The sequence below is a fragment of the Dreissena polymorpha genome, chromosome 9 (assembly GCF_020536995.1).
Source record: "Dreissena polymorpha isolate Duluth1 chromosome 9, UMN_Dpol_1.0, whole genome shotgun sequence".
In the NCBI taxonomy this organism is placed as follows: domain Eukaryota; kingdom Metazoa; phylum Mollusca; class Bivalvia; order Myida; family Dreissenidae; genus Dreissena; species Dreissena polymorpha.
In genome coordinates, this window is record NC_068363.1 from 29,373,613 (window position 1) to 29,391,663 (window position 18,051).

The 18,051-nt window shown below is 34.9% G+C and overlaps 2 protein-coding genes and 1 long non-coding RNA gene across 8 annotated transcripts in view; 1 reads left to right on the top strand and 2 right to left on the bottom strand.

Moving 5' to 3' along the window:
- LOC127843881 (uncharacterized) overlaps nt 1-18,051 on the top strand; it is a 290,337-nt gene that overhangs the window by 210,974 nt on the left and 61,312 nt on the right. The gene's annotated exons all lie outside the window — the stretch shown is intronic.
- LOC127843889 (endonuclease/exonuclease/phosphatase family domain-containing protein 1-like) overlaps nt 1-18,051 on the bottom strand; it is a 470,950-nt gene that overhangs the window by 104,470 nt on the left and 348,429 nt on the right. Inside the window, exons 3-6 of one of the 6 annotated variants that reach the window (XR_008032403.1) lie at nt 15,008-15,139; nt 13,726-13,861; nt 11,969-12,022; nt 8,449-10,273 (exon numbers count right to left, since the gene is read on the bottom strand). The exons of 2 other annotated variants lie outside the window; for them this stretch is intronic. Coding sequence is in view for 2 of the 4 variants with exons in the window: in XM_052373789.1 (XP_052229749.1) it covers nt 10,095-10,273; nt 11,969-12,022; nt 13,726-13,861; nt 15,008-15,139 (501 nt within the window). In the remaining 2 variants the exon portion in view is untranslated. Of the gene's footprint in view, nt 1-6,055; nt 10,274-11,968; nt 12,023-13,725; nt 13,862-15,007; nt 15,140-18,051 lie in introns of those variants that run through there. 3 more of the 6 variants (XR_008032404.1, XM_052373789.1, XM_052373785.1) reach the window with 3 other exon arrangements.
- On the bottom strand, nt 504-3,249 carry LOC127843904 (uncharacterized). The gene is made up of 3 exons (XR_008032434.1): nt 2,761-3,249; nt 1,324-1,508; nt 504-904 (listed from the first exon to the last, which is right to left on the bottom strand). It is a non-coding gene; the product is annotated as an uncharacterized LOC127843904 (long non-coding RNA).

Sequence of the window (18,051 nt, forward strand, 5' to 3'; positions counted from 1 at the left end):
TACAACGCACTAAGTGACCCCGTGACCAAGTTTTTGACCCAGCAAAGCCCATGTTCGAACTTGGTCTAAACATCATCTTTATTATGCCACGACAGCGCATTTACGTTGGAGACGCTGACATGATATTTTAAAGTGTTATCGGATACCCATCCGATAACAGTTTTAAGCTCCGCCCATCAATATCCGTTTTAAAACTCTGCCCATATTTGGTTTACTCAATGATTTTTTTTAGCGTTCCATGTTTTAGCCCCGCCCATTCTGAGAACTACTTTTTTGTAGGCGTGGTATGTCGCTTTTTTTATTTAAATGGAAACAAACAGCGATTCGTATTTTATTCAGAAATTAGAACATTAATAAACAATAAGCTGTTTTTTTAAACAAAACTAACACTTTATTAAGTATATATCTATAGGGAAATATAAATTAAACGAGCATTAATCAATGGAAAAAATTAAACAAATACAAATGTGCAACGCTAGCCTACCATTCATTGGCTGCAGATGAACACAATTTAAAACAGTAATGATAAACATTTAAAACGTAACACAAATATACTTAACACGTTTAAATAAAATATGACAGATTTGATCAAGTTAAAGAAGAATTTATGACAAATATTCACTAAACATCTCGTCTAAGATTATATAAAAAAAAATTAACTAATACTTTACAAATGCTTTCCTTTTTGTGTCATTCTTATAAAAAGCAAGGCAAACAGGTGAATAACATACACAATGAATTAACATTGACAAAGTAAAATAATTAATACTTGATTGAGATGCTTTGCTAATGCCTGCCATGCCTAATAATACATGACAATTTCAATTTTTAAGTGTCTGAAATCAAACTTTCACAAAAAAAAGACTCTATCTCCACAACCAAACAGGAAATTTGTGTGGTCAACCTGAAAATAAAATAAAGATTCCTTTAGAAAAAAAACATCATCAAACATTCATTGCATAACTGCTTTAACCCTTTCAGTGCTGGAACCGAATTTTGAAGGCCTTTGCAAACAGTTTGGATCCAGATGAGACGACACAAAACGTGGCATCTCATCTGGATCCAAACCGTTGGCTATTCTGATAGTAATCTTTGAAAAAAAATGAAGAAAATGCTTATTTTACAAATTCAGCAGACGACATTTTAGCAGACGACAAATTTCCCAGCATGCAAAGGGTTAAAAATAAAAATCCAGATACGGTATATAATTTGTATTAAAATTGAAACTTTATAAATATAGTGACATATAGATTTATAACATGTTCAGATAAAACAATTACATAAATACTCTCAAAAATAAATTTGTCGACAAAAAAGTATTACCTTTCCGACAAATTAATTAGATGGGTTGATGTGAAGCTGTGCCGGGATGCAGTTTGGGGGGGGAATATCTTGAGTTAGTTGTGAGGCAGAGAAAGACTCGGACAAGTGCAACTGACGAGGGTAGAACTGTGCCGCCAAGAATTTTGGTAGATATCATCACCCATGGAATGTGTGGTCGCAACTTTCTGCCATTAATAGAAAAACATTTCATATTATAATAAAATAAAACAAATCCAACAGGAGATAACATTTCAAAATAGAGTGTTTTAATAACATTTTTATGGCACAACTTGAACAAATTACAACTTTAATAGACACAATATTATTAATACAAAATGAAAATGTATAAACTCCACTTTATATAAAAAATAATTAAGAATTTCTTTTAACTTAAAATATATTTATTATGGACTCTGGGCTTTTTTTCCTTATTAAGGGGAATATGTGTTTGTTTTCCTAATTTTAGAAATTTGCGACTCAAATTTTCACAATTTAAATAAGTTTGGGACTCAAATTTTCACAATTTAAAAAAAGTTTGCAACTCATTTTTTCACAATGTTGATCTGTGGGCGACACAATTTTGAACAGTTTTCGGCACATGTTTTCAAAAAAGTTGCACAGCGCGCAACTCATTTGTTCACAGTTTTCAACAGTGAATTTTTTTATGAACAGTGCGTTACTCAATTTATTCACAATTTTGAACAGTGTGCAACTCATTTTTTAAAATTGTGAACAGTGCGCGACTCATTTTTCCACCATGTTGAATAAACAGTGCGCGACTCCTTTTTTTCAAATTTTGAACAGTGCGCGACTCATTTTTACAAATTTTGAACAATGGGCAATTCATGTGTTTTCACAATTTGAAGAGTTTGTGACTTATTTTTTTGTAATTTTGAATGAACAGTGCCCCACAAAATTGTCCCCCATTTTTGAACAGTGCGCAAATGATTATTCCAAATTTTGTACAGCGCGTGACATGATTTTTTCATAATTTTGAACAGTGCGCAACTCATTTTTCCAAAATTTTGAATGAACAGTGCATGACTTATTTTTTTGCAAAAATGTGAACAGTGAGCAACTCATTTTACAAATTTTGTACAGCGCGTGACTCATTTTTTCAAAATTTAATTTATGAAAAGTGTGCGACTCATTTTTCCACAATTTTGAAATCATAATGAACAGTGGGCAACTAATGTTTCCCACAATTTTGAACAGTGCGCGACTCATTTTTTCAAATTTTGGTACAGTGCGTGTCTCATTTTTTCACAATTTCGAACAGTGCGCAACTCATTTTTCCACAATTTTGAATAAACAGTTCGCGACAGTAGAACAACTGTCACTGATCATTGGTTCATCAGCATGAGAATGGGTGTAAAAAAATGGCACAAATAATGAAACATGTGTGTTTAAGCATGCATACATAACAATGAAACTTACCAACCACTCGGCCAGGAAACATATGGTGCAGAAGCTGCGGGATTCAGCATGCTCTCCCACAGATATTATGCAGATCAGTGGTCAAACTGGCAGTCAACTTATGTTGGGATTTCCCAATTGTGAAGATATTACCCTCAGCAATCTCCAAACACAAACATGTTCATGTATTGTCAGTCAAACAGCAATTAATACATCATGTCACCCTGACAGTCTCAAAACACGATGCAAAACCAAAGCATTTTCGTTTCGTCTAACACACAGCTGGTAACGTCGCTGAATATTGCACAAAAGCAGCTTCATTATGAAGTTCCAGCGACTCGAAATACACGTTCCCCACCCACTTTGATTTCGCACGTGAAGGCCTGTTTTTTGGGGAAAACTGTCCGAAAACTGTGAACATCTCACAACTAAACGTATATTACGGAGATGGACAAGTTGAACAATAAATCACTCTTATCACTTCCAAATTGCAAACTACGTTAAAATCCCGTTCCATTTGATTATTGTATTTATTGTTTGAAATTTTCACTCTATATACTGTACACATTCGCTTTGAAAATAGCGGTTGGTGTGTACTCTTGGAAGTACATGTCGAATGTGTTATTGTAAAAAATATTGGTATTGTGTTTTTAGTGCAGAAATTGTTCTTTTAAGTTTCGATTTCTCGCTTTAGTTTTTGTATTATGTGCGTTTAAATTTGATTGATTGTTGCTTACTTTCGAACTATTTTTTTGTGTGTAAATATATATGCATAGACGCTAGCAGATGTACTCAGGTTGCTACTAATTTGCATATTTATCAATGAATTTAGCGGTTGTTTGTTTTTGTTTGTTTTGTGAATATTTTCTTATTTACTTTAAAATGTGGCATAATAAATAGAATATATGGTTGGTGACTTTTGATATCATGTGATATAAGACTCGTCCGATATGGCGTGTGAAAAGGCTCGGCAAGCCTCGCCTTTTCCTACGCCATATCAGACTCGTCTTATATCACATGATATCAAAAGTCACCAACCATATATTCTCTATATATACAACTTCTGACAAAGTTTCGTGAAGCTCTGATGAAAACTACTTGAATTAGAGAGCGGACACCATGCTCAATGTTTAAAACGCACTAAGTGACCCTGTGACCTCATTTTTAACCCGGCATGACCCATATTCGTATTTGACCTAGACATTGTCTAGATACATCATCTGACCAAGTTTGGTGAAGATCGGATGAAAACAACTTGAATTAGAGAGCGGGCACTTAATCCGGACCGACCGACAGACAGACCGACCAACAAGGTCACTCCTATATACACCCCTAAACTTTGTTCATGGGGGTATAAAAATAGCATTGTTGGCGTTGACTTTTTTATTAACAATAATAACTCTTAGCGTGATTAAGTTGATGTTTCACTGACGATGATGCTGAAAGATGCTGTTGCTGTTGTTATTGCTGCTGTGGTTTCTGCTTCTGATACCGATGATGATTCCGACGACGACGAAAATGGCGTCGACGATAAATACGACGACAGCGAAGAAAAAGATAAGGATGATGATGATAATGATAATGGTGGTGGTGATGATGGTGGTGGTGATGATGATCATAATGATCATGCTGCTGATGATAATGCTGCAGCTGCTGCTGATGATGATGAAATGATAATGCTTCTGCTGATGAGGATGATATGGATGAGGATACAGATGATGATGATGATGATAATGATTGGGATGAGGATGAGGATGATAATGTTGCTGCTGATTATGATGACGATTAACCGAGGATTATTCAATAATTGTTTTTCTTTTATGCTTTCCGGTGGTTTATCATTGAAATAAAACTGGTATTCTACCGTTTCGAACAGTGAAAATTTACCGTGAAAAATATCAATATTTTTAAATGTTTAACTGTGCAATGACAACATTTTTTCGACAAAATGACGTCATAAATCCAGCAATATTATCCAGTCAGACTCTTTTACAATGTAAATAAACGGTGAGAAAATCATACAATAAAAATAACATTTGTTGGATTCGATGGAATATCGATTTTAATTCACTCGTGATCATAGAAAATATATTTTTGGTTGCGCCACTCGTGAACATATTATTTTATATGATCACTCGTTAAACAAGGGCTGTTTGTAAAACATGCATGCCCCCCATATGGGCTGTCAGTTGTAGTGGAAGCCATTGTGTGAATACGTTTTTTGGCAATGTGACCTTGACCTTTGACCTAGTGACCAGAAAATTAATAGGGTCATTTGCGAGTCATGATCAATATACCTATGAAGTTTCATGATCCTAGGCATAAGCATTATTGAGTTATCATCCGGAAACCATTTTTCTAAGTTGAATCACCTTGACCTTTGACCTAGTGACCTGAAATCAATAGGGGTCATCTGCGAGTCATGATCAATGTACCTATGAAGTTTCATGATCCTAGGCATAAGCGTTCTTGAGTTATCATCCAGAAAGCATTTTATTATTTCGGGTCACTGTGACCTTGACCTTTGACTTAGTGACCTGAAAATCAATAGGGGTCATCTGCGAGTCATGATCAATGTACCCATGAGGTTTCAAGATCCTAGGCATAAGCGTTCTTGAGTGATCATCCGGAAACCATTTCACTATTTCGGGTCACAGTGACCTTGACCTTTGACCTAGTGACCTCAAAATCAATAGGGGTCATCTGCGAGTCATGATTAATGTACCTATGAAGTTTCATGATCCTAGGCCTAAGCGTTCTTGAGTTATCATCCGGAAACCATCTGGTGGACGGACATACGGGCATACGGACTGACATACAGACCGGCATGTGCAAAACAATATACACCCTCTTCTTCAAATGGGGGCATAATAAAATCGATATCCCATCAAATCCAACAAATATCCTCAATATATTACAGGCAACCTTTGAGCATTTGTTCATAAAAATATGTATAAATACAATTCGATAAACACGCGTGTTTTACGACATGGGAGAGCAATCAATAAATATAAATTGCAGATACTAACATTTTATATTGAAGTTCGCAAGGCGTATGATATCCATGATGAAAATGACACAGTATTATTGTGAATGTATATATTAGGATGATGTTTGCCGTGAATGCTGTGTTTTAAAGATATGAACCTTACCCGCTTGGACCTGGTTAGAATACCGAGGGAGAAAGTTCGAAATAAATAAATGTGCCTATAAGGAACATGAAATAATGTTAGTAAATAATACTACAAAAGAAGCTTGTAGGACTATTTACAAATACTTGAAAAATGGTCATTTCATATAATATCAAAAAAGTAAATAGTTTACATTATTTATTATTAGTCTTTATTTAAATAAATAATAACATGTGCGTTTAATAGAAACTAATAAGCACACATTGCCAACATAATATAGTGTCACAAAAGACACACCTTTATATAATACAAGATTTAGAAATTAAAATTAAAAAGTGTTTTGGCAAATTGGTTTCGTACACTGTTGTATTTTATGACACATATAAAAGTTTCATATTACATAATAAAAAGTGGCAATTTTGTTTTATGAAATTAGCTGTAACCTAAACTTGTTCAAGACAGTATAATGAACATTTGATCTTCCTCATCAATACAATATTTATCAAATGCAATAAGAAATAAGTATAAGGAAAACATGTATACTGAGCAGTCGAGATCAAGAAGACAAAATGTGGGTCCATACATAAAGTAGTGTACGTGGTATACCCAGGTATTTTCTTGAATAAAAGACAAGTAACAATATTTTGTAATTTACACTGTCCTGACAAACATTTTCAGTAGGATCAATATGCTGACATTATAAAACTCAATTAAATATAATGCAAACTAGTTCTGTTTTACATGTAAGGTGTCAGAGGGATTGAAATACACGCTTACATCACCTAAGACTGCGTGGAATCTACTTACACCTACAAAAAACAGCGGAAATTCTTCATACAATTTAAGTTATGTAAGCGGATTTTTTTAATTAACTTACAGTGACTTTGACTTTTATCTAGTTTTCCCAAGCTACGTCTACACGTAAGCTAACAATTCATACAATTTAGGAACAATACCCTAATATAAAAGCGTAGAGCTAACAATTCTACAATTTAGGAACAATACCCTAATATAAAAGCGGTGAGCTAACAATTCATACAATTTAGGAACAATACCCTCATATAAAAGCGGTGAGCTAACAATTCATACAATTTAGGAACAATACCCTTATATAAAAGCGGTGAGCTAACAATTCATACAATTTAGGAACAATACCCTCATATAAAAGCGGTGAGCTAACAATTCATACAATTTAGGAACAATACCCTCATATAAAAGCGGTGAGCTAACAATTCATACAATTTAGGAACAATACCCTCATATAAAAGCGTAGAGCTAACAATTCTACAATTTAGGAACAATACCCTAATATAAAAGCGGTGAGCTAACAATTCATACAATTTAGGAACAATACCCTCATATAAAAGCGGTGAGCTAACAATTCATACAATTTAGGAACAATACCCTTATATAAAAGCGGTGAGCTAACAATTCATACAATTTAGGAACAATACCCTAATATAAAAGCGGTGAGCTAACAATTCATACAATTTAGGAACAATACCCTAATATTAAAGGGGCCTTTTCACAGATTTTGGCATTTTTTAACTTATTCATTAAATGCTTTATATTGATAAATGTAAACATTGGATCGTAAAAGCTCCAGTAAAATATCAAGAATAAAATATAAAAAAGGAAAAGAACATTGCCCGGAGCAGGTTTCGAACCAGTGACCCCTGGAGTCCTGCCATAGTCCTGAAGTAAAAACGCTTTAGCCTACTGAGCTATTCCGCCGACTACACATACTAAGCGTATTTTATACCTTATATAAGCAATCTTCGTAGTTTCACAAAATTTAACGAAAAAAACAGAACACTCCAAATTATTCAATCGTTTCGCGTTGCAACGCTTTATAATTTTTAGGTTTTAAAATCGTCAAAAGATGCATATAATGGCTATATTAGAGCATGGTAAATGTTCAGTATTACTGTTTCCTCACAAATTTCATAACCAAAACGAAAATTTGCGAATCTTAAACATTTTTTTTCAATTTTGTCAATTTACCAAAGCGTGAAAAGATCCCTTTAAAGCGGTGAGCTAACAATTCATACAATTTAGGAACAATACCCTAATATAAAAGCGGTGAGCTAACAATTCATACAATTTAGGAACAATACCCTAATATAAAAGCGGTGAGCTAACAATTCATACAATTTAGGAACAATACCCTAATATTAAAGCGGTGAGCTAACAATTCATACAATTTAGGAACAATACCCTAATATTAAAGCGGTGAGCTAACAATTCATACAATTTAGGAACAATACCCTAATATAAAAGCGGTGAGCTAACAATTCATACAATTTAGGAACAATACCCTAATATAAAAGCGGTGAGCTAACAATTCATACAATTTAGGAACAATACCCTAATATAAAAGCGGTGTAACTGAATGAAGTTTGTCTAATTTTAATAATAGTGACATAGCCTTTAAACCAACTGGCTTGAAATGTTATGTAAGCTGGGTATACACTTCCACAAATCTTCAGCACATTATCTCAATCCAATCATAAGTAATTGATCAAAGAACATAAACTGCTGCTGCTTATTCTCAAGTTTTAGATGCATAAATATTGACCTATAACTAATGGCCCCTAATTTACTTCTGAAGATTGAAATTTAATAAAAGCAAGAGAAACTGTCGTCCCTTATTAGCGCTTGTAGACTTCATAAGACTCATCTGGGACAATCCTATACGCACATGTATTGAATCCATATTTTTCCAAATCACAGCTCAAGTATGTTTATATGAAGTCACTTTCTAAATGCAGGACACATTCTGTTAGGCATATATATGTAGCATTGTCCCAGAATTATCTATATCAAACTCTAATTTTTATTTAGCAATAACAAACAAAAGCAAAATACAACTACATTATTGAAAATCATATTATCTTAAAGTCCTACGGTATATACTAATAATAAACACCTTAAAAAATGCATTCTACTTGTTCTACTTGAATGGAAATGAACCCAAATACAAGTTTATCCCGATACATACTTTTGGCTATTGCTAGACGCTCATTTAATACTAATGTTAATATTGTTCAAAATGTATACAATTAATTTAAACAGACAAAAACATGGTGGTCTATGAAATATTCCCAAATGTAACAAAACATTTCATTTTAATCTATAAAAAATTCATACAGGGAACTATATATATATTATTACAGATTTCAATAAGACATAATATCATTTATAAATATTAAATACACAGGATCAAATAAATGATGACAATTATGCATTAAACGGATGCTTCATTAAAAAAATTGCATTTTCCGCTCTACACTGCACTGCATAAAATTAAAAATTCACAATCGAAAAATGCTATCATAAAATATTTTGATTATTAAATTATTAAAATGGAGCCAGTAATAATACAAACTGGTGAAATTCAGCAGAAATGCTATATCAAATTTTAAACAACAAAACCTTGTTCATAGAGCGTTTTACTATAACAAGGTACACACAAACTACTAAAAAACAAAAGTGGCATTCACTATTTTCCACATTCCCAAGAATGGTGAAATTCAGCAGAAATGCTATATCAAAGTTAAAACAACAAAACGTTATCAAATGTTGATAATATTATAAATATAATTTGTTTTGTGTATTCAATTATATTAACACAATCTAATTAGTATTGTAAGCTATATTGAAATAAGAATTATACAAAATATTTCTGACATTAAAGCAAAACTTTTAAGAATTATAATTACCGGTAGACATTCACGTGTAAGTAATAAAAGATGGTTTATTGGTTCATATGTTGTGAATAGAGCGTTTTACTATAACAAGGAACACAAAATCTACTTAAAAACAAATGTGGCATTCACTATTTTCCACATTCCCAAGAATGGTACACCTAATGTGAAATCAGCAGTACATCAAAACATAAAATAACATCAACATCTTCAAACTTCATGTGCCATAACATGTTGAACAAATTTGCTAAATAAATTGTTAACATTTGACCAAGAGAATATTTCTGATATTAAAACACAAAAATGTTCAATTGCTGGTTAATTTTGTCTTATGAGTTTATTATTGGCTTCCATTTTAAAGTAGTTTAAATGGCGATTTTCACAGCAATAACATAATGAAAAGTATGGAATATTTTCACTGTTTACTGTTTGAAGAATTGCATCACCAATTCGATATCAGTGATGTCTGTCACATAACCAGAGTAACATGTGTAATATTCTAATCTTTTACAAAACATCAGTCAGTCAGTGCAAATTTAATAGCCTCTGGTCCGATCTTCAGGTCTCCAGTGTCAAGGTCACGGCCCGTGTAGAACTGGGCCCACACTGGGCAGTGGTCATTCACGACCCCGCCCCACGTCCAGCCCTTAGGGATCCAGGGACTGGACAGGCCCTCTCTCACGACGTCACATTGACCTGTACAGGGGAATAAAATATATAACCATAAAACCGTCTAAAACAACATTATCGTATACTTCTGATAATCATATTCGCAGATTTTAAATCGGAAATGAACAAACATTAACAAATTATCTCCATATGTTAAGCTTTTCAACAATTAGTTTGCATATTTACTGTTGGATTGTTTGCGGAAATAATGGCATCAACATAATTAAATCTCCATGGTTTGACAATATGATACATTTATGTTCACTTGAGAATCAGGAACAAGAACTTATTGATAAACATTTTCATTGATAAACATGCTTAATTCAATCGATATTATTCACCTATTAATCAATGGTAAGCAAAGTTTAAATAAGCAAATTCAGTGAATTGATATCCCCCCGCCATTATGCTTCTGGACACAAAAGTAATATATCTGACACTCAAAAAAGGATTTTTTTCAAGATACAAAGGGCCATAACTCCATTATTAACAGATGGTGTACAATGCCATTTGGCGTGCATCATCCTCTTATCCATATACATACTCATTCAATGAAATCCGCCAAAGCACTTTCAAGATATGGCTCCGGACGGACGGACAGAAGGGCGGACGGACGGACAACACCAAAACAATATCCCTCCGCCTATGGCGTGGGATAATTAACATCAACTGATGGAAATCTTGAACACAAATCTTTTACAATACACAAAGCTTTAAATCAGCAAAATCAAACACAATATAACAACAATATTAACAAGCACATTAGCAGGTAAATATGTCAAATCAGAGACGCCAGTAATGGACAAGATATGAGAAGTGATAGCAGACAACGAAGTGCAGAAGAAGAGATGGATCGAGCCATTCCAGGAGCAGGACCTGACAGCCAAGAACTCTAACGGCTTACATCTAGACCAGTGTGGAGTTACTCTACACACTCTTCAGCATGATATCATATCATAACTGACAGTGACCTTGACCTTTGACCTTGTGAACCCAATTTAAATATGGGTAATATACTGTCCAAGGCCAATGCACACAGGAAGTATCAAGCCAATCAGTCAATTCATTTAGGAGTTATTGATGGGAAATGAATTTTACACTTGGTGTGATAGTGACCTTGGCATTTCACCTAGTGGCTCCAATATCAATAGGGGTCATCTACTGTCAAGGCGAATGTACATGTGAAGTATCAAGCCAATCTTTTATTCATTGACGAGTTATTGATTGGAAACGAATTGGTCTCCCGACAGACAAACCGACTGACATCAAGCTAAACAATATAAGTGTGATAGTGACCTTGATCTTTAACCTAGTGACCCCAATTTCAATAGGGATCATCTACTGTCAAAGGCCAATGCACATATTATGTATAAAGCCAATCGGTCCATTTATTGACGAGTTATTGATCGGAAACGAACTGGTCTCCTACAGACAAACCGACTGACATCCAGCAAAACAATATAAGTGTGATAGTGACCTTGATCTTTAACCTAGTGACCCCAATGTCAATAGGGATCATCTACAGTCAAAGGCCAATGCTCATGTGAAGTATAAAGCCAATCGGTCCATTAATTGACGAGTTATTGATCGGAAACGAACTGGTCCACCGACAGACAGACCGACCACATCCAGAAAACAATATAACCCTTCTTCTTTGAAGGGGGGCACATCATATTATATATTAATTTTCTTTAGTTCCATAATTTAAATCAAGCGACTAACCTTTGGTATCTGCAGACAGGTTAAAGTCACCAAGCAGTCTAATATAATTTTCCCCTGCAATGACAGAAGGAAATTTAAATATTGTAGTTGTATGAATATTTACAAGTTATATTTGTCAGGCCAGCTAGCTTGGTTGGTAGAGAACAGGACTACTAACCCGAGGATCAACAGTGCATTTCCCGGTCCGCTCACATAACTTGTGTTGGAACTAGTCTTTTAACCCTTTAACTGACATTCTTTCCTTCCGGAGCTTCAAGTAAGGTAGGTGTCAGTTAATGGCTAAATTGTGTGCACTTTGTACTGATAAAGCAGCAAATCCATGAAATGCAAATTAAAGGCTATGTTTATGTAGTAATATGGAATTGAGTATTCAACGTATAATCATTGCAACTGTTATTGTTTGTTAAGCATTAATTTTAGGCTGATTTTAGTGGAATATAAATATTCAACAGACGTTGTTTATAAATGAAACAAGGGCTGTTTGTAAAACATACATGCCCTCCATATGGGCTGTCGGTTGTAGTGGCAGCCATTGTGTGACTACGTTTTTTGTCACTGTGACCTTGACCTTTGACCTAGTGACCTGAAAATCAATAGGGGTCATCTGCCAGTTATGATCAATGTACCTATGAAGTTTCATGATCCTAAGCCTAATTTTTCTTGAGTTATCACCAGGAAACTCACTGTGAACTTGACCTTTGACCTAGTGACCTGAAAATTAATAGGGGTCATCTGCCAGTCATGATCAATGTACCTATGAAAATTCATTATCCTAGCCGTAATCATTCTTGAGTTATCATCCGAAAACCATTTTACTATTTCGAGCCACTGTGACCTTGACCTTTGATCTAGTGACCTGAAAATCAATTGGGGTCATCTGCCAGTCATTATCAATGTACCTATGAAGTTTCAATCCTAGGCGTAAGAATTCATGAGTTATCATCCGGAAACAATTTTTCTGTTTTAAGTCAATGTGACCTTGACCTTTTACCTAGTGACCTGAAAATCAATAGGGGTCATCTACCAGTCATGATCAATGTACCTATGAAGATTCATGATCCTAGAAGTAAGCATTCTTGAGTTATCATCAGCAAATCATTTTACTGTTTCGAGTCAATGTGACCTTGACCTTTGATCTAGTGACCTGAAAATCAATGGGGGTCATCTGCCAGCCATGATCAATTTACCTATGAAGTTTCATGATCCTAATCGTAAGCATTCTTGATATATCATCCAGAAACTATTTTACTGTTTCGAGTCACTGTGACCTTGACCTTTCACCTAGTGACCTGAAAATCAATTGGGGTCATTTGCCAGTCATGATCAATGTACCTATGAAGTTTCATGATTCTAGGCTTAAGCATTCTTGAGTTATAATCCGGAAACCATTTTACTATTTCGAGTCACTGTGACCTTGACCTTTGACCTAGTGACCTGAAAATCAATAGGGGTCATCTGCCGGTCATGATCAATGTACCTATGAAGTTTTGTGATCCAAGGCGTAAGCATTCTTAAGTTATCATCCGGAAACCATCTGGTGGTCGGACCGACGGACCGACAGACATGCGCAAAACAATATACCCCCTCTTCTTCGAAGGGGGGCATAAAAAGAAGAGGCAGAATTCAGAAAGTTGGATGTGGGATGTAGTAATTGTTGAGGAGAGGTAAGGGCAATATGTTTGATCCGGATCTATTACTCTGGTGAACTAAATATTGTTTTGCCTCAAACAAAACGCCCCATAAAAATTGCTCTATACCTGGCAGAGCGGTCCTAATGGTCTCTATAAGGTTGGGGATATTGTCAATCTCTGCCTGCAGTCGACCGATGTCCTCATTCTCCAGACCGGTTGCCTTCAGATGTACACTTACCAGTGCGCAGTCAAAACCGCTGATCTGTTGAATTATTTTATACCATATTATTTTAGATTTCATTTTAAAAGTTTCTACCACGTAATAACGCAATCAATTTACCAGGGACCCTGACAAACCATCGTGCCCATAGGATGCAGCAAAATTTAAATCAAAACAGTTCTTTGCCTCAAATAAAAAGTATTTTTGTCTTAGAAATACAAATGGAAATAGGTCAGGTCATTTCATTGTATCATATCACTTGAATATTTTTAAGTTGAGTCATTTTGTAGTTGATTTTGTCATTTAAGAATGTTTGAGTCCTTTTGTAGTAGAACTGGTAATTTTGTAGTGGAGCAAGTCATTCTGTAGTTGACCTTGTAATAATGTAGTTGAGCTAGTAATCATGTAGACGGTAGGTAATTTTGTAGCTTAGTGAGAAATTCAGTAGTTGACCTAGTAAGAATGTAGTTGAGTTATTAGTAATTTTGTAGTTGCGTAGGTAATTTTGAAGCTAAGTAAGTCATTTTGTAGATGAGCTAGTCATGTTGTAAAATTAGTGAGTCATTGTGTTGTTGAGTAAGACATTGTGTAATGAAGTAAATCATGGTGTGGTTAAGTAAGTCATTTTGTAGCAGAGTAAGTCAATTTTAATTGATTTATTTATGTTTCACTTGAACTTATGTTTTAGTTCAGAAACAAAATACAGTTGAGAAAGTCATGTTGTAGCTTAGTAAGCCTTTAGTTCAGTAAATCAGTTTGCAGTTGACATAGCAAAGTTGTAGTCAAGCCAGTCATTTTGTAGATAAGTAAGCCTTTAGTTGAGTAAATCAGTTTGCAGTTGACGTAGCAGAGTTGTAGTCAAGCCAGTAATTTTGTAGATTAGTAAGCCTTTAGTTGAGTAAATCAGTTTGCAGTTGACGTAGCAAAGTTGTAGTCAAGCCAGTCATTTTGTAGTTGAATAAGTCATTTTGTTAAAGCCGACTTAAAATCTCCCAAGCGTGGGAACGTTCTAAAGGTCTCCTCCAAAGATACCAAGAACTGGTTCTATCCAGGAAAAGGACTCAAAAGCAATACAACTAAACAAAATAGGTTAAACTAAAGTAACATGAAACTCTTTGCCCATAAACAACTCAACACTTCAAGTAAGCAATAAAAGATGGTGCATATTTTCATAGAAGACTACACAACCTTGAACGTAGCAATGCAGGGTCGTCTAGTGAAGGGTTTCTGTTTCTGTTTCTTGTCCATAGCCAGGAGGGTAGAGCTTACAAGGACAACGCCCTGCATTTCATCATACAGGAATCCATTGTACTCGTTACTCTGAGGCGAGAACAAAAAGAACAACAATGAAATATAAATTAAACAGGTAAAGTACATGTAGATCAGACGAGAGGGCCTGAAGGACCCAAAGTCGCTCAACTGTGATACAAAGGAATTTACTTGTTATGAGAAGCCCACGATATCATAAGAACAAATATTCTGACCAAGTTTCATGAAGATTGAACTATAAAAATGACTTTTAAAGTGTTAATAAAGCTTTACTATAGCCATATAAGGAAAACTGCCACTCCCCTGGCGGCCATGTTTTTCAACTGACCGGAACCATTTTCAAACTCAGACGAGATATCATAAGTACAAATGTGTCATGAAGATTGGACTACAAATGTGACTTCTAGAGTGTTAACAAGGTTTTACTATATCCAAATAAGCAAAATTGCCCCACCCACTGGCAGCCATGTGTTTTTAAACGAATCGGAACCATTTTAAAACAAAGCCGAAATATCATTAGAACAAATTTTCTTACCAGTTTAGAGTGTTAACAAAGCAAAATGTTAACGACATACAAAAGGTGTTCAGGTTACCTAAACAAGTAATCAATCTTGTAATATTTTTACCTATTAATGTCAACAATAACGTATTAATTCTTCAGCAAATCCTGCCAATCCAAAACTAGCAGATTTTGACTAATGTGTTGTGTTTAAATCTTGCCAATAAAAAAAGTAGCAGCATTCGACAATTCTGTGTGTGCTTTGTCTTGCATAAACCTATCTATCTCTTGATTATAATCATAATCATGCATATAAATCTCAAACCATCTTTCCAGTACTTAAAATATACAATAAATTTCATGATATTCTTGACACCTGCCCATCCGGTACTACAGATGGGGGGAGAATTGTAAGCAATCTTGTTTTGTTTGCGTATATTATCCTGGGATAAGCCGTTTTACAAATATTAGATACCAACACTTATGCCAGTAACGGACAACAACTGCCTTTTTTAATCAGAGGTAGATGGAAAATGGTTGTAGAAAGGAAATTAGGACCAACCGATTCCAACGCACACAGATAATTTGATTCTTTCCCTTATAAGTTGCTTAATCTGAGAAATGTCTTTGTCTTTCACTTGTTAATGAGTTGCTGAAGCATAGACACAAAACTTGCATTTGAAAAAAACACAACATTAAATTAAAAACAAGAGGGCCTGAAAGGAACTGACCTTTTATGTGCAGCCCTTTGTTTTCATTTGATTAAATGATCTTACCAACGTTCATGCATAGTGAACACCCTGGCGGTCACGTTTTTCAACAGACCAGAACCATTTTAGCAAACATCCATGATATAATTAAAACAAATATGCTGACGATGTTTCATGAAGATTGGACAATAAATGTGACTTTAAGAGTGTTAACAAATTTTGACAATAGCCATAGAGGAAAAAATGCCCCGCCCCCCCTGGTGACCATATTTTTCAATCAACTGCAAGAATTTTTCAACTCATCTAAGATATCGTTACGACAAATCTTCTGACCAAGTTTCATGAAAATCAGACAATAAATGTGGCCTGACTAGCCTCTAGAGTGTAAATAAGGTTTTACTGAAGCCATAAAGCCATATAATGAAAAATGCCCCGCTCCCTAATGCCCATGTTTTTCCACCAACGTGAACTATTTTTCAATTCATCTAAGATATCATTAGGACAAATGTTCTGACCAAGTTTCATGATGATCGGACAATAAATGTGGCCTCTAGAGTGTTAACAAGGTTTTGCAATATCCATATAAGGAAAAAATGCCCCGCCTCCTTTTGGCCATGTTTTGCAACCAACTTGAAACATTTTCGAACTCATACAAGATATCATTATGATGAATCTTCTGAGCAAATTTCATGAAAATCGGGCAATAAATTTGGCCACTAGAGTGTTAACAAGGTTTTTCTTAATTCATATACAGTCATATAAGGAAAAATGCCCCGCCCCCTGGAGGCCATGTTTTTCAAGCAATCACAACCATTTTAAACATTGGCCAAAATATCATTAGGACGAATCTTCTGACCAAGTTTCATGATGATCATACAATAAATGTGGCCTCTAGAGTGTTAACAAGGCTTTACTATAGCTATATTATGAACAAGAGAAGTGTTTGTCAGAAACACAATGCCCCTAATGCACCGCTTTTTTTACCTTTGACCTTGAATGATGACCTTGACCTTTAACCACTGAAAATGTGCAGCTTCATGAGATACATATGCATGCAAATATCAGTTGCTATGTACAATATTTCAAAAGTCATTGAAAAACTTACTATATTAAATTTTTAAACTTTCGACCTTTGACCTTGAAGGCTGACCTTGACCTTCATCACCACTCAAAATGTGCAGCTCTATGAGATACACATACATGCCAAATATCAAGTTGCTATGTTCAATATTTCAAAAGTTATTGCAAAACTTTACTATATTCAATATTTAATTTTTTGACCTTTGACCTTGAAGGATGACCTTGAACCTTTCACCACTCAAAATGTGCATCTGCATGAGATGAACATGCATGCCAAATATCAAGTTGTTATGTTCAATATATCAAAAAATTATTGCAAAACTTTACTGTAAGGTTAAAGTTTTGGGACAGAATGACAGACAGAAAGAAAGACAGACATGCCAAAAACAATATACACCCGATCTATCGATCAGGGGGCATAAAAATGCCCCGCCCCCTTGGCGGCAATGGTTTTTCAACCAATCGGCATCATTTTCGAACTCGTCCAAGATAACATGGTAACGAATCTTCTGACAAATTTTCATGAAGATCGGAATACAAATGTGGGCCTCTAGCGTGGTCACAAGGTTTTACTAAATCCATATTTAGCCATATATTGAAAAATACCCCGCCTCTAGAAGCCGTGTTTTAAAGCAAACGTTTACCATTTTCGAACTCATCCAATATATCATTGA